General features: G+C 49.6%; 1 protein-coding gene across 1 annotated transcript in view; it reads left to right on the top strand.

Moving 5' to 3' along the window:
* The window catches only part of LOC147724050 (histamine H3 receptor-like), a 96,783-nt gene extending 96,095 nt beyond the window's left edge, over positions 1-688 (top strand). Inside the window, exon 4 of the mRNA XM_086917980.1 lies at positions 630-688. Coding sequence (XP_086774106.1) covers positions 630-688 — 59 coding nt within the window. The remainder of the gene's footprint in view (positions 1-629) is intronic.
* The last annotated feature ends 21,327 nt before the right edge of the window (positions 689-22,015 follow it).

Raw genomic sequence — 22,015 nt, 5'->3', positions numbered from 1 at the left:
GCCAGCCTCTGCTGACCTGCAGGACCTGCTTCGGCTGCCTAAGCCATGCAGGCATCGCACTCAATCTCAAAGGAGAAGGAGAACCGTCCGATCCAAGTTACCATCCTAATCCCCCCAAACGCGACCGCTGTTGACGTCTTTACTTGCTTCAAATCCTACCTCTGGGGGTAAGGAAAGGGGGCCGGACTTAGAAAAACCTATATTCCCAACATCACCTACACCAGCTGCTCCTCACACTGACTCGGATCTTTCTCGCAGTCCCATGATTTGACTGGAACTGAGTCTCTGACAGGCGCACAATTTCTAATCCTTCGAACTGTCTTATCTGTTCTCTGAGAGTATTCTTTGATCATCTGTCCAACTGTTCATTAGTCTTCCTTTCAGATGCTTCCACAAACCTAAATGGCAGCTTACAACATATCCTTTACTAAGATGGGGTTATTTCCTTTGATGTTTCTATACTGTTGTGTATATTGTTTTTCTTAACAACTCTCAGGGTGACAGGTACTCTGGGGTAGAAGTTTGGGAAGGGGTGGGAGTTGGGGGGTGAGGATTTACTTATATGTTGCTGTGGTTTCAGGTTTTTAGTATGCATTGCATGTATGTTTACTTTTCGTGTTCCTTTTTAGGTTTTGACACACACCTTTACGATGGTTACCACAGCGATTTTCCAGTCACTGCATCTTGATGTGCCCTATTGGCAGACTCCCTACTTGACAGGCGCTTTCCTTACACTGCCCACTATGAGTGCTTATACCCATAGCAATGACTTTCAGAATACTGTCTTGGAATGTTAATGGTCTACACAACCGCGTGAAATGTGCTGTGGTTCTCACTTTCACCCACCGCCACCTCCCTGAGGTACCCTTACTCCAAGAAACTCATCTTATGGGAAATCGCTGCTCCTTCCTAGCACACAAGGGGTATGATAGAGTCTTTCATGCGGAGTACTCTTGTGGGTCCCGAGGGGTTGCTATCCTGCTGCGGCGTTGCTTCCCCATTTCCCATCAGCTCTAGACGCACCAGGCGCATCATCTTACTAACTGGGCTGCCACCCTTGGCCTCTGTGTTGCTTGGATAATATGGCACCCAAGACTGCGGCGATTCAAGCATTCCTCAGCAGCCTATCACACTCACTCCCAAATAGATATGGCCTTTTTACCCACTTTTTGGCAGGAATCGTGGCAAAATAACTAAAGAAACTTATAAGTTGTTGGTTCGAGTTTGGGAAGCAAAATTAGAGGTTCCATGTTTGACCGGCGCAGGAAAGAGTGCATGGATTTATCCTGGACTGCACTAGTCAGGAGGCCATCACCCGTAATTTTTTGGTCAGCACTCCAGTCTTCCCTCTTGAAGCGTGAGAGCAGAAGAGCAGTGTGAAGTGCGCGCGCATCCTCTTCAACAGCACACTTGACTGAAGATTCTTCCGGAAACTAGTGGCCTTTCTGGGATTCAGCCTTTTTTTCAGGAAATTAGAGTAGCGAATAGGGATAGTTACTGTTGTGCATGTCCAATGGTAGTTAGCGTTCGTGCCAAGTTCTGTGTCCTCGCTCAGTGCCTGAAAAGAAAGAAAAGAAAGACAAGGAGAGTTAATTCATTAGTACCCTATGGGAAAAAATTAAAAAAATTATTAAAAAACTATTACAAAATGAATATCCAATCCTGTATAAATGAATGTTTCAAAAGAAATGTATTAAGAAGTATTTCCTAATGAGTGTAAATAGTTACTGAATCTTTGGTGAAAGACTTTCCAGAAAGTAAAAAGCAAAACAGACTAATAAATAAGAAAAAAGACATAAGAAAAGTAGATAAATTCAAAAAGAAATAGTTAAAAGAGGAGCAAATGCCACTTTTAAAAGGGGTATGTTATCTATAAGTAAAAGGCATTAAAACACATGAGAAGTGTTTTGTTGTGAAGTGAGAAGTAATGTGTTTATTTGTCTTGCAGTGTTCTAAATAAAACCACTAAGACGTAGAAGTAGAAGTGGAAACTAGACACACCATTTCAAGGAAAAGACAAGGCAGTCTCTTCTCTTGTCCTAATCCCCTTTCCCCCCAGAGACTTCTTCACCTTCCCTTTTTATTTCTGGGAGAGTGGAAAGGATCCTAGAGGGGCATTGGGTTGGAGTATCATTCTGCTTCAGTGAAGGTAGGGCACTTCAAAGAGTGACTCTTGACACTTTGGGGTCCATTAGGATAGCGGGCGGTGGCACTACCGAAACGATGGCGGGCGGAAAAACAGCTTTTTCCGCCCGCTAGCAGTGGAAATCACGTCCGCCACATTAGGATATGTAAACACAGGTCATTTCCCGTCCGCCGCGGAGCGCCTCGCTCCGCCATCAAGGTGCGCCCGCCACCGCGGCGGCTGCAGCCAATCGAGACCCTCCGCCGCGGTCGATGACGTCCGCCCCGCTCGACAAATTAGGATGGGCCAAACAAGCTGACGCACCGCACCGGAGACACCGCACAGCTCTAGCAGGCGGAAAGTCTACAGCGGAGCACGCACGCCGAGATCCGACATGAACCCCATGGACCCAGCCCTCCACATGCATCCGGTCATGTACCTGCTGCAACACTATCGCCAGATGGGCCGCCGCGGACGCCGCCGCAGGTACGTCACTACACATATACACCACACAACACACATGCCGACACAGGTCCCAAGCACAACACTGGCATCCTGCTGGGGGGCACAACACATCCACATGGGCACCCACACATCACCCACCTCAGAACAAGGCACCCCACGGCATCCGGAACACACAACGTCACGGTCACGGACACGTCACCGCCGCGGTCAACACATGCGCACAATGCAGAAGGCAGGGCAACACCAAGGCATGGACACATTCCAAACATCACAGCGACACACCACCCCGACCAACACTGCACACCACCCGAAGTAGTCACAGGCCAGGTGCCAATCCCGTGCACCCCCTTGCACATCAACAAGCACTGTAACAACAAGCACAATACACACACACTGCGACACACAACCAGGGACAAAGGCACAGCAGGATTGCCTGACAACGGACACACAACACCAGTGCACTCCCCACAGCCCACACAATTGTATACAAACATCCACACAGGGCAAGACAAAACATACAACAGGCATACAACTCCTGCCTGACACATGTGTGTCTCACACCATACAGGGGCACACATACATACGATACAAACTAACACCCTTCACACTGCACACCTCTGCCACACACATGCCATGTAAGCCATGCCACCAGGACCAAGGGCCAACACAAGACGACCATACACATACACGCCAGGGCACACAGAATGGGAAACACACACCTCATCACATCATAAACATCTACTACACCACAGCACAGCTGCACACTCTGTGCTGCCAGTGTCCCCCAAGGTGACCTGTGAACAGTGTATGCAGCAATAGCAATTCACCCACACGAAAACTGCATGGCCTGCCAAATAACCATCACAGAGTACAACATCAGCAGGGCCACAATGGACTGAAGAACCTGTCCACCTGTCTAAAAATCATATGGCCACATACAACCTTGCAATGGTGATGTACAAAATAGACCATGGAACTCAGTCAAACAAGAAAATGACTTTAATCAGTAAGGAGACAGAGAAAACACACCATAATGTACTGTATTTATTCACATATTGCACAGATGTAGCTACACAACATAAGTAGACAACAGCAACTCTCAAAATCATGTGCAAATGCCATAGACTATGCACTGGTGAATCACAATCGGGAAGTGCAAAGTCCTTGGCAGGGCAGGGTACAGCACATCAGAGCAACAGGCCCAGAGTCCTTGGCAGGGGAGAGCACATCAGAGCAACAGGCCCAGTGTCCTTGGCAGGGCAGGGTACAGCACATCAGAGCAACAGGCCCAGAGTCCTTGGCAGGGCAGGGTACAGCACATCAGAGCAACAGGCCCAGAGTCCCTGGCAGGGGAGAGCACATCAGAGCAACAGGCCCAGTGTCCTTGGCAGGGCAGGGTACAGCACATCAGAGCAACAGGCCCAGAGTCCCTGGCAGGGGAGAGCACATCAGAGCAACAGGCCCAGTGTCCTTGGCAGGGCAGGGGACAGCACATCAGAGCAACAGGCCCAGGAACACACCCACATCGCTAACAATGGTGTACTGTAGCACACCTATGTGTGGCACAGGCGTCTGAGGGTGTTGACAACTCACTCCTGGCTGTCATGTGGAGTGGAACCTGGCTGTGTGTCAGGGACTGCAGGTCGACTTGACTGGTGTGACAGAGGGACATGTGGTGTGGCTATAACAGAGGGCCTGCAAGGTGGAGGGCTGTGCGGACCAGGTGGCACCGTGGCACGTGGAGGTGGAGTCATGCACGCCCTTGACACAGTGTGGGTGGGAGAGGTTGGAGGGGTGCCCTTCCACTTCTTTGGAATATGAATTTGCTTCCCTGTCATGGGGTTGATGGGAAGTGGCGTTGACACCACCTGCACACCCCCCAACTGTTCCACTTCAGGGGCAGACACTGCCACTCCCTCTGGAGAAGTGCTTGATCCTGCAGTACGCTTGTGCTGGCTACGCCTCCGGACCACTTTAGCCTCTCTGGAAGGTGTACCCCCCACAGTGACCACCTTCCCACTTACCCCAGGGATGGCCACTACACTGCCCTCCTGTCCCCTCTTGCCAGGGATGGCCACTACACTGCCCTCCTGTCCCTTCTTGCCAGGGATGGCCACTACACTGCCCTTCTTTGCCACAATGACTGGGCTGGTCACAACAGGGCTTCCCTCCACCTGCCTCGATGTACTTTGTTCTGGGGTTGATGTGGTAGGTGGGTGTGTCCCTGTGTTCACCCCAGGTGTAGTCATGACATCCCACACATCCTCTGTGGGCATAGCAGAGTCAATATCTGGTGATGGCTCAGCAGCATGTGAGCCTGATGTCTGACACAATGTTCTTCTGGCCTTGCTCTTCTGTGACTTCACCTTGTCTGTGCATATTGGGGGGTCCCTGCCCTTCTTTGGGGATGGAGTCTGTGGACGGGATTGTTTGCTTTGGGTCTGAGCTGTGCTCCTAGTGTTGTAACGTTTACTTGATGTATGTCCCAAGTGCTCACTGTCATCTGATGTGGCCACTGACTGGGTGGACGTCACAGGCACCTGAGCTGCAAAGGGGGCATGTTGGAGGGCTGACGTCACTGTACCTGACAATGACAGGAGTGTACGATGTAGGCCACCCACGTCAGAGTGTATGCCCTCCATGAATGCCAGAACCTGCCCTATTTTGTAATCGTGGGCACTGAAGGCATTCAGCAGGGCGGTCTGGCCCACGCAAAGTTGCCGCAGGAGCTCTACGCACTCTGCACTGAGGGCAGCAGGGGGGACAGGTGCAGGTGCTGCGGTGCCATGTGTGAATGTCACACGTCCCCTCTTAGTGACACGGATACGGCCAGCCCCAGAGGAAGTGGATGGGAGGGTGGGCAGTGGCCGTTGGTAGTCAGATGCAGCAGCAGAGTCCCCATCCCCTGTGGCTGCTAACAGGGACTCATCCCCCCTGCCATCAGATGAAGTGGTACTCTGTGTCTCAGCCACAGATTCCTCATGCATACTCCTGTCACCCTCAGTAGCACTGGTGTGGTCAGTGTCACTTTGCTCCGTCTCACCCTGCTCTGTTGCCGCTGTCGTGCTGGTCTCCCCACCACTTTCAGGATCATGTTCCGCCGTGGTGTCTTCCGAATCTGCATTAGTGACAGAAACATGGTTGTATAAGTGTCATAGTCTGGTCACACGATATCAGAGCAATGCAGCACATGAGAGGCCTAGAGCTACATGGTAACCACCACACCCTCAAATCATTGTGCTGCTACACACCAGTTACACCACAACTGAGCCTGTCATGCGGACAAACAGGCAGGAGTGGACCAATGTCGATGACACACAGCACTACACCCTGCCCATGGATGGTGTTCCCCTAGCCCACATGGACCTGCCCCACGGACATGATGTAGCCACAACTAACATCACCACTTCCAGAGCCTAAAGGGATCCAGAGGGGAATACACACACCTGTTTTGTCTACACATGCCACATTGTCAAATAGGCCATTACAATCACCATGTGCCAATGTGGGTTCACATTGTTGTCAGATGTGTGGGCCACTACCATGCAGGTGCATGCAAAGTAGACTGACATGGTGTAACACTCATTAAGTGGACACAGCTGTACAGCATAATAGGGACTACACCCACCATCACAAAGAAGAGTGACCATGTGGACAACAAAATATATGTCAAGGACTGAAAACTGCAGCCAGGAGCTGCAGAGTAAGGCCATGGTGGGCCAATGCCTCATACAGACACACATCACAGTTGCCACTCACATCACATATCACAGCATGGCAGCACACGCACATCACATGTGTCACCGCAGACACAGGCACTCTACACATGCATCCACTCCCAGACAAACTCTCCCTCCCCGGATACTCACCATCGCTGTCTTGCTGCTGAAGCCCCTTCAGACGTGCATCCAGGTCTGGATAGGTCACTGCCAGTATGCGTGCCATCAGCGGAGTCATGGTGCGGCGTGCCACACGCCCTGTGCGTGGTACCATCCCCAACTTCATCTCTGCCACTTGCTTAGCCAGCCGGCTGATGTCGTCCCACCTCTTGTGACAGTGTGTGTGTCGTCTGTTTGATACCCCCAGGGCTCGCACCTTTGCTGCTATGGCCCTCCAGACAGCCTTACGTTGGTGTACTTTGAGCTGCAGGTATGAGAGTAAAGAAGGACTAATGAACATTTACACATTGTCATATGTCAGCATCTATCAGTACAGCAGCCAGACACTGAATCTGGGTATTGATACGGGGTTGTACCCAAAAATGTCGCTGGGACCTGGGTGATCAGTGTAGTAAAAGGAAGGGGTCCCAGTACTGGAGAGTCAATTTGAAAGGCAAACCAATAAACAAAAAATTAATCAAGAGACAAATAAAGTACACATTGTTTTAATCACAATGTGAATATTGACAAATATCTGAATTTCATCACATAAAAACAATTTGCGTAGTGCCCCAAATTGGTAAAAGGAGGAAGGGGGGGGGGGGGGTGATCCTGTGAGGAGGTAGTGAGGGAAAAGAGGAATCCTGTAGTGACAAATAAATCAATCAATATACGGCTGAGATAAAGACCTTAAAAGCTGAAATAGCGGCAGACGCCAACTTTGCTAGCGCCAAAGAAACCCTGACCAACCTTGAAGCCACCCTTAAAGATTTTGATTTGACAACGCAGAATCGGAAACTCGAGAAATTGGCACGAGACATCAGACTTTATGATAAGAAGAAGACCTATCCTTATCTACAGGAAGACTATTTTCGCCAAGACCAACAAGGCAGATTCACCAATCGAGGAAGAGGTGGATACAGAGGTAGAAGGAACTATCAAACATTCTCAGATTCTTCCTTTAGCTCAGAGGGTGAACAGGAACAACCTGGCCCTAGTTTTCAGCAATACTACCCTGATCCCACACAGTTTCAGCAGCATCAATACAACCCTTTTTTAGGGCATCGCCAATGGTCATGGCGTCCACCGCGCGGCAGAAGCAACAACTGGCAGCGCGGCCAACAACGTGGATCGCAGCAGGGCACCAACACTTGGAATGGAGGTCGTGGCCAACCGCAGAAACAGGTTCAATTTCAGACAGAACCTCAACATGGAGAACGCGTGACCCGCAACAAAACCTACAGATGGTGAACAGTTGCGAGACTTACCCCAAACTCAGACTCCTTGGAGGAGCACCACCGGTGGCAACCAGCCCGGTGGTCAACATATCTACACAGTCTCTTAACGATGACGAGATCAAGTTACTAGGTAAAGGACTATCTTTTGTTCCAACCAATAACCCTGACGCATTCATGATTCGCACTGAACTTTTTCAATTTTTTCGTAAAATTAGGTTAAGATACTTCTTCCGCAATTCTGAACCCTCGATACCGTCATCCATCACTGGGCTTAGACCACCATCCACGTTTGTTCCATTCAACAGCACTATGTCGCACAGGATTCTTGCCTACGAATCCATTGTCATCAGGGATGTGTTACAACTATTGGGCACTAAACCGTTTATCAAATACAACACCAGTAGGAATGAAAAGATGGCATTACAATCACTGGCCAACAATGAACTACTTGTCATTAAACCTGCCGACAAAGGCGGAGCAATCGTGGTGCAGGATGTCACCGCCTATGAGTCCGAAATTTTCAGACAATTGAATGATGAGACTAGCTATCAGCAACTGAGGTCAGATCCCTCAAGAACTATTGCAAATGAGATCCTGGAGTTAACCCAAGCCGGTCTTGAACAAGGTTTTTTATCGGAACTGGAATTCGATTTTCTGAATAAGAAGTGTCCACGCCTTGCGACCATATATACTCTTCCAAAGATTCACAAGTCCATGGTGGCCCCCCCGGGTCGCCCCATTGTCTCGGGGTGTGGCTCCATGCTTGAGCCACTTGGGAAATATATCGATTTCTTTCTCAAACCACTGGCGGAGAACACCCCTGCCTATCTCCGTGACACTATGCACACCATCACCATTATTGAGAATTCTACTTTTGATCCCTCAAAACAACGACTTGCCACCTGTGATGTTGTATCTCTTTACACATCGATTCCACAGCATGAGGCATTGACGGTCATCACACGCTGCCTTAACCAACGCCCGGCACCGGCTCAGGTACCAACCGAGTTTATTGTAGGGTTACTACGCATAGCTATGACAAAGAATTTCTTCATATTCAGGGACAAATTCTATATTCAAACTTCCGGAGTGGCAATGGGGGCACCTTTCGCCCCGGATGTAGCCATTCTGTATATGGCAGCTTTTGAACAGGATACCATCCTCAATCCGGTTAACCCATTCAGAGACCGTCTTGGTCTCTGGATGCGTTATATAGATGATATTTTACTAATTTGGAACGGGGATTTGGAAGAACTATCGCTCTTTTTTGGTTGGCTCAATAATCAATCGGAACATCTCAAATTTACGATTGAATCGGATAACCATAAAATCAATTTCCTTGATCTCACCATCTACGAATGTTCAGGTCACCTACTTACCACACTGTACCGTAAACCAACCGAGAAGAATTCATTATTGCACTACACCAGTCACCATCCCAGAGCCTTGCGGGATAATTTACCATTTGGGCAATTCCTGCGCATTCGCAGGAATTGTTCCAATAAAGATCATTTCTTCAACGAATCGGAGGAACTCAAACAACGACTACTGAGTAGGGGTTATCCAACCCAACTCCTCAAAAAAGCAAGGAAAAGAGCTTGGTTTTACCCTCGAGAGGAGTTACTTATTCCCAAAATGGATAAAGACGATCAACAAGGAAGGATTGTGTGTGTTACCACCTTTAACACCCAGAGTAACAAGATTAAACGCATTGTCAACCGCCACTGGAATTTGATATCTGATGACATCAGGCAATCCGACCCGCCCTTACATGCCTTTAGAAAGGCACGCAGTGTAAAGGATCAAGTGGTTCGTTCCTTCTTAAAAACCAGAGATGACCCAACGGTTACGACCTTGTGGAACTTACCGGCTATCGTGGGCCATTTCAGATGCGGCCACTGCAAGGCATGCGACAGTGTCATCCAAACCAAGGAATTTATTTATCAAGATCATAAAATTCCACTGAGGACACATACCAACTGTAACTCATCAAACATTATATATGCCATCCTATGCCCATGCTCTATGATATATGTTGGGCAAACACAGCAGAAAGCAAAGGCTAGGATCCTTCAGCACATGAGTAGGATCAGGTGCCAAACACCAGGGGCACCTCTGGTCGAACATTTCTCTACAGCCGGTCATACACCGGAGAATTTGAAATGGGTTATCCTTGAGAAAGCCACCTTGGGGCCCCGGGGTGGTAATATCGCGAATATTCTGAATATTCGGGAATTAAAATGGATGCTAAAATTTGACTCCATTGAGAATGGGCTTAACGAACAAGACAGCTCTTTCTCCCAATTGGCTACCCTATCCACTACCTGATCTTCATGTAAACTAATCTAACCAAATAAGACATGTACTCCTATTCTGTGGTTTTTTAATACATGTGTTTGAAATTATTCATGGTGGATTTATATGACCTGAATTGTGGCCTTTACCCTCGTGCGAGAGGTACGCCACGTCTCGAATTACTATATTCATCATGGCTCCATATACGCATATGACATCGCGGTGATTCATACATATGTTTGACATCATTTTGGTTGGATTTATATGTCATGCCCTGTGGCTTTACCCTCGTGTGAGAGGTACGCCACGCTTTGGCTTACAGTCATAATCAAGGAATGTTATTATATATATCTATTTACTATACCATTTACTCGAGAACTGGGTGTACTGTTGTTGCTTAGGTTCTTATTCATGAATGACTTAGCCGTTAAACTATCTATGACCACACCAGCCACTCAAGAATTGGCTGGACTGATGTTTTTACTCCCGAATGATCCAGCCTTTAAACAATCTTGTATATGGCATAAGAAATCTTTTTTAGGTTGTTACTAATGATTTGTATGTGTTATGACCTGATTGTTGCCTAGGAAACCGATCCAGAGTTAAGATGTGCTTAATGGTTAGACAATGCATTCAATATTACCCCCGATTTCATTACGTATATTATTTAATTTTTGAAACCATTAACTTTCCGGAATTAAATTCATTTATTAGTTTCGCCGGTGTAAACATCGAACTTTGGCCCCTTTTGTGCAGTCTTTTCTTTATGGCAACACGGGTGTTCCGCACCACGTGATCCCGTCACCATGGGGATACTTCCCAAGCCGGAACCGAGAATCGCCATTGCGAACTCGGCTCCCAGCGGAACGCGATTCATCGTTGTTTTGGTAAGCGCCCGCCTCCTACGGTTGGATTTTTGAAGTGATTACCTTCTATGCGGGCACTCTCTAACTGTGGTTCCTGCTTTCCTCCCCCAGTATCGTCCATAAAATCAATTTCCCGACTGACCCGGACCTCACACGGTCACAAGCTGACTGCCCGTGTCGGGTAAGTGTAGTCGCTTATTTATTTCTGTTTGATTGGTATAGAGCCGATTACTCCTCCACTCAAACCCTGACCCTCCTCTATTTTTAGTAATACTCACGAGGCACCCGTGTGAGTTGACCAGACCCCCTAATGCTTGGGCTCAACAATACGCATTTTTGGTGAGTGTCAACTTTCAATTTGATTACTGTGTTTGATGCAGCACAGGTCCCCTCCTCCGTGCTAAACCCTGTCGTTCTTTATGTTTTTCCCAGCATTGTTGTAAATTGTTGGTACTTTTGACCACATCACTCCATTGAACCGGGGTCCGTTTGATACACTCCGTGGTAAGTTGGCCATTTATAACCTTTAATTGACCACGTATTTGCAGATAACTCCATCTATCTAAATCACCCGTAATTACTGTTTATTTAACAGTTACCCCAGCTTTGACGACTCCGTTGGACCCACTAACCGGTCCACCACATATCACGTCGTGGTGAGTTTTCTTTTAACTGACTACCACGCTATGTCTTTACCAGTGAAATGTCAGTTTGCCGCCTATTTTGGTCCGGCTCTACTCCTCCCTTTTTAAACCGCTAGATTTATTCAATGTGTTAAGAGCAATTCACTGTCTTCTAGTCAAGACGTGTTGTGCACCTTTGAACATCGGTTATTTAAATGAATCAACCTTATTTGTGTTATATTGGATCTTTTTTGCCTTATTAGTTGGGCATTAGAGTGAGTATGCTCCCTGCCAACTTATGTCAGTTATGATGTGCTTTTCCCTTTGGAATAATATAGGGATTCATTCCCCAATACTAATTTTTATATTTATGTAAATAGGTGTGTCCCCCCACCCCTGTCCTGATGAAGACCCCACAGCAAGGATAGTAAATCTACCTGCACAATAGAGGGTCGAAACGTCGACGACTACCTTTAGAATCCAACTCCACGCCCTAAACGCCTTCATTAATTGAAATTTGTGGAGTATGATGTATTGTAGGAATGACGAATTGAACCATGTGGTCTAAAATTTCTACACACATTGTGTAGCATGTACAGATAATATTGATTGATTTATTTGTCACTACAGGATTCCTCTTTTCCCTCACTACCTCCTCACAGGATCACCCCCCCCCTTCCTCCTTTTACCAATTTGGGGCACTACGCAAATTGTTTTTATGTGATGAAATTCAGATATTTGTCAATATTCACATTGTCATTAAAACAATGTGTACTTTATTTGTCTCTTGATTAATTTTTTGTTTATTGGTTTGCCTTTCAAATTGACTCTCCAGTACTGGGACTCCTTCCTTTTAAGACACTGAATCTGGATGCACAGTGACCCCCCTCCCTCCAGAACTGGGGGTACCCTCACAAGGCCACTCTGCATGGCATAAACATTAGTGAATGCATGCACACATTGAGCTTCGTAGTCTCCATGATTATCACACTGAAGAATGATGATTCAACACAAATGCATCGACAGCACTGTGTAAATCATAAATTGTACAGGGCATTGATGTGGCATATCCACTAATCAGTGTGCAGCAACTGTAGCATGTAAGTTGGCTGATGGACAAACTTTGGAAGGGCAGCCACTGAACCTACTCTGTGGGGCACACTGACTATGACTACAGGGGCACCCTGAAATTACATCACAAGCGGACACTGTCCAACCAGCTACAAGGCAAACAACTGTTGGTCATGTCTGCCCCAAAAAGTAGCACATCCCACTCACACATACAAGTATTGGCCTAGGACAGAGTCATAATGCAAAACACACACTCCCACCACCTGCAAACATCTTGTCTGTCAGTGTTTGTCAGCACCACACATCCAAAATAACATACAGCTGCATCATGAATACACGTCTGACACCACCCTGCCCTACTGCTCCCTACATGGTGACTTACCACGACATTGGGGCCACCAAACAGCCGTGGGTACTGTGCCAGCACCTCGTTCACAAGGACATCCAGCTCCTCACTCGTGAATGGACTGGCACGGATCTTATCTGTTCTTGACATCCCTGTGGATATGGCAGACCTGTGGCGGAAGTGAGTTGTGAGGTGTCCCAGGCAGCAGGCTCTGTGAGCAGCAGGAGAGGGTCCCAGGCAGCAGCAGGAGAGGGTCCCAGGCAGCAGCAGGAGAGGGTCCCAGGCAGCAGCAGGAGAGGGTCCCAGGCAGCAGCAGGAGAGGGTCTCAGGCAGCAGGCTCTGTGAGCAGTGGGAATGTGTGGCTCACTCCCACAGATGTATAGGCCCATGGGGTCGTTAGGAAGCTGATAAGGTGCTACAATTGGTTGTCTGGGTCAGCCTTATTCATAAGCATCCAATGACCGGCTCCGCGGCGGCGGCGCGCCGCTTCCGCATTATTCAAATCTGCATCATGCCACATTGAACACCCATGCCATTGGCTGTATGCAATGCACCATGGCGGTGACGCACCGCGGGTGTCCGGGGTGCGCTACCGCGATGGTGCATCATTCAAAAGCATCCAATGACCGGCTCCGCGGCGGCGGCGCGCCGCTTCCGCATTATTCAAATCTGCATCATGCCACATTGAACACCCATGCCATTGGCTGTATGCAATGCACCATGGCGGTGACGCACCGCGGGTGTCCGGGGTGCGCTACCGCGATGGTGCATCATTCAAAAGCATCCAATGACCGGCTCCGCGGCGGCGGCGCGCCGCTTCCGCATTATTCAAATCTGCATCATGCCACATTGAACACCCATGCCATTGGCTGTATGCAATGCACCATGGCGGTGGCGCTCCGCCGGGGACCGGCGGTAGGTACCGCGTCTGATGCGGCGGAGCCTAGCCAGCGGCATGGACACCAGTCCATGTGCCAATGGCTACCTTGGCTGGGTAGATGGTGGTGCTGGGGTCACACCGCCAGGGACTGGCGCTAGGTTCTGGCATTTTCGTACACATTGCTGTGTATGTCAATCATGGACAATGTATAAGTGCCATGCAGCTACATGGTGTAGGGCACATCATTGTACACACGATGCCACAGAGCCATTGCATCCACAGGAGGACGCACGTTCAGTCTGAGCCACTTTAGCATGTGTTTGTGCCATTTTAGTAAGGCTTTTGATGGGTGCTGATAATTGACAGACGTCAGGTGCTCTACATAGATGTAGTGAGGTTTAATGTGTTGTTGGTCAGTGCAGACCTTGACCAGGCTGGTGGCACTGCATTGTATCGTACCTGACTTGTGCATTCAGAACTGATCATGCACACAACCAGAAGTGTCCCTGCTATTGTGATCATTGTGTTGATGAATGCTTCCACAATGTACATGATGCATTGAGGTCTGGCAGGTACGGCAGATGGGTATGACAGACATGTTAAGTCACATTAGATTTGTGGCTCTTGTAGCTCCATGTCTGCGCATGTCACTCGTTTAATCATTGTATCCACATTATTGTCACTTGGGTATTGTCACTGGAGAGGCCTGCCCTCTGTGTGTAGCTATTGGGCAGCCATGTAACCAGATGTGCCATGCAGCTTTCTGGCCATTGTTTTTTACCCATTACATCATTGATGTTTTGTGCTATGGCCATCTCATGATGCTTGTCATTGACCTATTGTTTTTAATCCTAAACTAGGAGGAGGCCAGATCTCCTACGTCAGGTGATTGTGCTTGAGGACATGGAGAATGAGGCAATCATCAGGAAATTCCGGTTGGACAGACCGACATTGAAGATCTTGTGTGATCTATTGGAGCCCCACCTGCAGCCTCGCCGTCACTATCCTACGGCATTCACACCCGCCCACAAGGTAATGGCAGCACTACACTTCTTTGTGACTGGTTCCTTCCAGGAGACCGTGGCTAACGCTGGGGGAATGTCGCAGCCCATGTTCAGCATGGTGCTGAGGGATGTACTCGAGGCCATGATGATCTATCGGAATCGCTACATCCATTTCCCCCAGGGACGTGAATTGGCTGCCGTTAAGGGGGACTTCTATCCACTTGGGCACATCCCACATGTAGTCGGTGCGATAGATTGCACCCATGTGGCTCTGGTGGCACCGCAGGCGACGGAGCACATTTTTTGAAACCGGAAACACTACCACTCCATGAATGTGCAGGTGGTGTGCCTTGCAGACATGACAATTTCACATGTGTGTGCTAAGTATCCCGGTTCGGCACATGACTCTTTCATCATGAGGAACAGCATGGTGCCACGGATGATGGAGAATCTGCATCCCGAACGTGCCTGGATTGTGGGTGAGTTACACAACTGCTATCGCGTGCTGTGTGTCACTGCCTTTACTGTGGCCGTACAACATTGCAATGTGTATTTTTTTTTCCACAGGGGACTCGGCTTATCCCAGTAGGCCATGGCTGTTGAGCCCACTCCGTAATCCCCAGACACCTGCAGAGATCCGCTACAATGAGGCCCATGGCAGGACACGACGGGTAATTGAACGTACTTTTGGGCTGCTGAAGGCAAGGTTCCGGTGCCTTGACAGGACTGGAGGCGCACTTGCATACTCGCCTGGGAAGGTGTGCAAGATCGTTGTGGCATGCTGTATGCTACACAACCTGGCCATCCACAAGGGGGTCCCCCTGCTCCTGGATGACGGTGAGGAACCAAGGCCACAACCTGCTCAGGGACCTGAATCCAGTGATGAGGAGAGTGGAGAGGAGGAAGGAGTTGACCAACGGCAGCAGCTAATCCAACGCATACTCGCCTGGGAAGGTGTGCAAGATCGTTGTGGCATGCTGTATGCTACACAACCTGGCCATCCACAAGGGGGTCCCCCTGCTCCTGGATGACGGTGAGGAACCAAGGCCACAACCTGCTCAGGGACCTGAATCCAGTGATGAGGAGAGTGGAGAGGAGGAAGGAGTTGACCAACGGCAGCAGCTAATCCAACGCTACTTCACTTGAAGGTGTGTGACGAGTTACAACGTCTACATAGTCTAGTGTCTTAGCTTATGTTATGAATGGTTATGCGCAGATGTTCCCAATAGCCACATGTTCTGTCACCTATGTATGGGATTGTTGGAATGGACGTTACGTCCGGAGATGTATTATGGACGGCATTACAGCATTTCAGATAGACACTGTGTAGGGTACCTGTGATAATTAGGATATTTGTGGATCAGTGATCTGTGTGTGTTGCCACGATGAGACCAGTGACTGTAGTTCTGTTGTGTCTCCCTAGGTTCTCCAGCGTGTTCCTGCCCTGCATACTGTACATCATGTTTACATATCATGGACATAATCATCATTGTAAATTATGCACTAAAGAATTCACTACACAAAATCTGGATTGTAAGGTATTTTATTTACGGGGTGGACATGTGAATTGTGCGTGAATATTTACAGGAAGGTGGGGAATGAGCAGTGAGTTGACAGTCATGGTCGCTGAGATGCAAGAGTAGACACCACATGAATGTGGTGACCCAGTCCAACAGACAGGTGCCATTGCCAAGGCAATGTGGGGAAAGATAGTCCAAAAGAGTCAATGCAGTTGGGGAGAGGGTTGTCTTCAAGGCTGGCTCCGTGACTGGCGTGTGGCAGGTGCTTGGCTTCCAGAGACTCCCAGGCTCTTCTTTGGACGCCCCCTAGATCTTTTTGGCGGTGGGGGGCCTGCTGAATGGCCAGCGGCGTCAGAGGACTCGCCCCTCTCTGTTGGCGCAGGGGAGGATGGTGGACTGTCATCCTGCTGCACAACAGGAGGGGGTGGCAGTGATGGTTGGGACACAGGCCTGTCCCTCTGCAACGCCACTTGCTGGCCCATGAGGTCCACCATCTGTCCCATGTGGTTATTGATGGACCTCATCAGCAGGATGAGCTCCCTGAAAAATTCGTCCGACCGGCCACTTTGTCCCTGGACCTCTTGATAGGCATCCACTACTCTGGTGAAGTGGTCCAGGGATGGTGTCCACTCCGCCCGAGGTCTGGTGTTGGCCCTGGCCCTCCCACCTGCTCTGCTGCCACGAACCTCTTCTCTCGCCACTGGTGCGCCACGCACTGGCTCCCTGCCCTCCACAGTTGTTGGTGTGGGCTGGTCATCCCTAGGGACAGGGAGGGTGCTGCAGGTGGTACTGGTGGTCGTGGTGGTGTTGGTGGCAGTGGCTGCGGTGGTGGTTGCGGTGGAGGCAGAGGCTGTGACAGCAGGGGTCTGCTGCGTTGTCGTTGCAGCAGAGGTGGTGGTGGGGAGGATGGGGGCCTGGGACCTCTGGGTGTGTGGAACACCGGATGTGCCGGCCTGGAGCTCATCGTCCATACTGTCCTGGGAGTCTGCATCTGTGAGTCCATGTGCCGGAGGTGGAGACTGGCTCTGCGGGTCATTGGTGTTGTCCCCAGCAGTGAGTTCTTCATCACCTGTGGAGTAGATGGGGAGTGGTCAGTGTTTGTGTCATCTGTGTATCATCAGCTGTCTGTACACTAGTGCATTGTGCTGTCATCAGTTGTACAAATCATGGCAACATCGTGTTACATTACATAGTGGATAGTTAGATCATGGTGTCCTAAAGGTTGATTGTCTATGCATTTTGTACAATAGTAAATAGATTAATACACACACACTTCATGAAGATAAACGGTAGTTACATACCTGTAAGGTGAGCGTGCAGGGTATAATGGCTGACACTTGCTCCTGGGTGGGGGTAGCCTCCATGCTGCTGGGCTGTGGGACAGGGGGCATGCTGGGAGTAGTGGTACAGGCCTCACCCCCACAAACACCCTCCAAGTGCAGATGGCTACCTACCTGTAAGTTTGTTTGTTACACAGTGCAATGGCTGACACTTTCTCCTGGGTGGGGCAGGCCTCCATGCTGCTGGGCTGTGGGACAAGGGGGCATGCTGGGAGTAGTGAGACAGGCCTCCCTCCCTCCCTCGCACCCACAAACACCCTCCAAGTGCAGATGGCTACCAACCTGTAAGTTTGTTTGTTAAACAGTGCAATGGCTGACACTTTCTCCTGGGTGGGGCAGGCCTCCATGCTGCTGGGCTGTGGGACAAGGGGGCATGCTGGGAGTAGTGAGACAGGCCTCCCTCCCTCCCTCGCACCCACAAACACCCTCCAAGTGCAGATGGCTACCAACCTGTAAGTTTGTTTGTTAAACAGTGCAATGGCTGACACTTTCTCCTGGGTGGGGCAGGCCTCCATGCTGCTGGGCTGTGGGACAAGGGGGCATGCTGGGAGTAGTGAGACAGGCCTCCCTCCCTCCCTCGCACCCACAAACACCCTCCAAGTGCAGATGGCTACCAACCTGTAAGTTTGTTTGTTAAACAGTGCAATGGCTGACACTTTCTCCTGGGTGGGGCAGGCCTCCATGCTGCTGGGCTGTGGGACAGGGGGCATGCTGGGAGTAGTGGTACAGGCCTCACCCCCACAAACACCCTCCAAGTGCAGATGGCTACCTACCTGTAAGTTTGTTTGTTAAACTGTGCAATGGCTGACACTTTCTCCTGGGTGGGGCAGGCCTCCATGATGCTGGGCTGTGGGACAGGGGCTATGGTGGGAGTTGTTGTACTGACATTCCGGCCCCATACAGGCCTCCTCAGCAGAATGGCTGGCTACATCTTGTTTAGGGATGGACAGTGTATTGGTGGTTGGGTATTGCAAGGAGGTAAAAGTCAATGTGGTTGTCTGTACTTACCAGCCTCCGCTCCCCCGGCTACTCCTGTGTAACTCTCAGGTAGCAGGATAGCAAGCACCTTCTCCTCCCATGGTGTGAATGTCTTCAGTGGGACGGGAGGGCCACTGCCAGTCAAGTTTGCCAGAGTCCAGTTCTTGCTCCTCTTCTCCTTGACAACCCTCTTGAGATCATGCCACCGCTTCATGATCTCCTTCTTGGATCTTGGGGTGGCCCCAACTGCATTCACCCTTTGGACAATCCTTTCCCACATTTGTGTCCTGGTGGCTAATGGTGTCTGTTGGACTAGGTTCCCAAATAGTTGTGGTTCTACTCTCACAATCTCGTTGACCATGACTGTCAACTCACTCTCTGTGAATTTGGGCATTTTTTGTGAGGTCATGGTGTGGGGGTGTTGAGGTGTTTGTGGGTGCAGGGGTGTGTGGGTGCAAGGGTGTGGTGACGAGGTGTGTTCTGTGCTGGGGGTTTGATTGTGATGGTGTGATGGTGGTGTTGATGGTGGTGGTGGGTGTTGTGTGCGATTTTGCCTCTCTCAGATGTGGTGTGTGGCCTTCTGTTCTGGGAAGATGCAAAGGATTGTGGTGAGTGGAGGGTGTGGATTTGTACTCAGCTGTGTGGGTGTGTCCAATTGGATAGTGGTTGTCAGGTGTGTAGTGGGTGTGGTTATGTAGTATTGTGTATTTCTTTGCCATTTCTGTATCTGTGTGTGTGTGTTGTATGTATTTGTGGCTGGGCTACTTTGTTTATGCAGTATTTTGCATCGCTGCGGTGCTTTGACATCGACCGCGATGGATTTCGTGTTCGTCCGCTGCGGTGACTTTGCTGGTGCTTATCCGTCATTTCTCCCATGCAATCCTGCCTTCGACCGCGGCGGTCGGTGCCTGCCGGTCCGCCCGCGCCACCCTCGGGGATATCGTAATTTCCTGTGCGGTGTCTCCGCTTTCCCTGTGGGCGGTGTTGTATTTCCAGCTGCTTTTCCGACCGCCGCGGTCGGAGTTTTGTCATCACCTCACACGTCGGGCGGTTTCATTTTCACCGCTACCGCCGCGGTCGGTCTCTAGTGGCGGTCGATCCTAATTTGTCTGCCGGTTGCACCGCCTCCATGGCGGGCGGTTGTTTCCCGCATCCATGGCGGGCGGGGTGGTTTTCCGCCCGCTATCCTAATGGGGCCCTTTGACTGTCAAGCGTGTTCGGAAATCCAGCTATTACCCAGTGGGATCTTGGACCATTCTCCAGGCACTATGTCAGGGACTTCAAGCATACTTCTGCAGCAATGAAAGGTCAGTTGCGAAAGTTGGCAAATTGTGGGCTGTTAGCAAGGCGATGTAGCAAGTGTCCTGTGCACACAAAAAGAGGTACGTAGTTCCCAGATGAGAACCAGAATGAGTAGGTTCTTTAAGAGGAGTAATGTACTTCAACAGAGTAGTTTTTAGAAGAAAAGGTTTTAATTGTTCTGCATAGAAAATCAGTACACACAAGAGCACAAAAGCCGACATGTGTTTCGTCACACCGTGTTCGGGTGGTGACTCATCAGGGCTGTACTATGGCTGTCTCTTGTAGAAGAGCGCCAGCGTAGGCGAATGTAGTAGTTTAAGGAAAAACCAGCAGGAGGGGATCCTTGCTGCGGGTGAGGGTTTGGGTAAAAATGAATCAACGGTGCTGGTCTAGGACGGGTACGTCCTGTACGTAGACCTGGACTCTATGTTGGCACGGGTTGTGCGGGAACAAGCGGTCTGCATCCGGGTAGTGGCACTTCAGAGAGTGACTCTTGACACTTTTGACTGTCAAGCGTGTTCGGAAATCCCGCTATTACCCAGTGGGATCTTGGACCACTCTCCAGGCACTATGTCAGGAACTTCAAGCATACTTCTGCAGCAATGAAAGGTCAGTTGCGAAAGTTGGCAAATTGTGGGCTGTTAGCAAGGCGACAATGCAGAGCATTGCTACAGGACATATTAGGGCTCGGGATTGTGCTTGTGCCTTTCTCATTACCCAATTAAAAGTTTGTGCCCTCCGCTTGGAAAGACGCCTCGTGCCTGATCCCGCAGGAGAATATCTCTTGACAACTGGGCCTCCTTCATAAAGAAATCCGCCATCACTCCCCTCAAAGCCACCAAACATCTATGGAGGGCCACAACAGCCAAGATTTATGGGTGGGTGGACAACAACAGGAAGCTGTTATACTGGCTGGCCTCCTGTCAACAGGTGAATAGAAGTGTACCTGAAAATATCAATGACAGTTGTCATACCCGTCATAGTCTTCCAGAGATTGCACATGCGTTTGCCTGCTACTAGGAACATTTGTATATGGACCCCCTGGGGAGAAACTTTGAGTTTTCTAGTTACTACCTTGATGCAATCCCTCTCACTCGCCTGTCCCCTGCTTGACGAACGCTTCACAACTGAGGAGGTTTGAGACGCATTGTCCGGCTTGGCAACAGGGAAGACCCCTGGGCTAGATGGCTTCCCTGCAGAATATTATACCACATTTCATGAGACACTAACTGGACACAGCCACTATAGTAGTGATCTCCAAAACATAGCCCCCCTCCACCTCCTTTTTGGACTATTGTCCCTTACCCCTCCTCAACGGTGAGGTTACAATCTTTGCCACTAAGCTGGATGCCATTTCCAAGCACGTCCTCGCTATGTTGATTACCCGAATCAAAACAGCTTTATGCCAACCCATAGTACAAGGCACTGTCTTTGACGGCTTTATGTGGTCCTGGATCACCGCCATCATTTGTCACACAATCCTGCCTTACTCTTTATTGATTTTGAAAAGGCCTTTGATATGGGGGACTGGTGTTGCCTTCAGCTAGCGCTGACATGGGCCGGCATAAAACCTCAATTTTGTAGCATGGTTCGCGCTCTTTACTCTAATCCTACTGCCCGAGTCCAGACCAGTGGGGTCATTTCCACCACGTTTCCCATAGGGCGTTGGACCCCACATGGTTGCTCCTATTCCCACTCCTTTTTGCGCTCGCAGTTGAGTCACTAGCTCAACTATTCCATATAGACCCTTAGTTTCGGGATAGCAACAGACTGCTGACCAGTAAGACCGCATAGCTTTGTATGCGACTGATGTCCTTTTATATCTTGCGGACCTCGCTACGAGTGGTCCTCTCTGTCTCCATCTACTGCGATGTCTTGGGGCGCATTAGGTCTTAAGATGAACCCCTCTAAATTTGTATTGGTCCCCCTGACCTCCTCTAGAGACTAATTTTCCTAGCAGATGAACATACCTCTATGTCGGCTAGGTTTTCAATATTTAGACATTTGGGCCTCTCTACATCCGGAACTTACCTGGACCCTGAACCTCCCATCCTTAGTACGATGGGCCAAATCCGATATTGTTA

Source organism: Lissotriton vulgaris, chromosome 4_1 (genome assembly GCF_964263255.1).
Source record: "Lissotriton vulgaris chromosome 4_1, aLisVul1.2, whole genome shotgun sequence".
Taxonomy (NCBI): domain Eukaryota; kingdom Metazoa; phylum Chordata; class Amphibia; order Caudata; family Salamandridae; genus Lissotriton; species Lissotriton vulgaris.
Note: the sequence above shows the minus strand (reverse complement) of the source record. Positions and strands in the feature narration are given on the sequence as shown.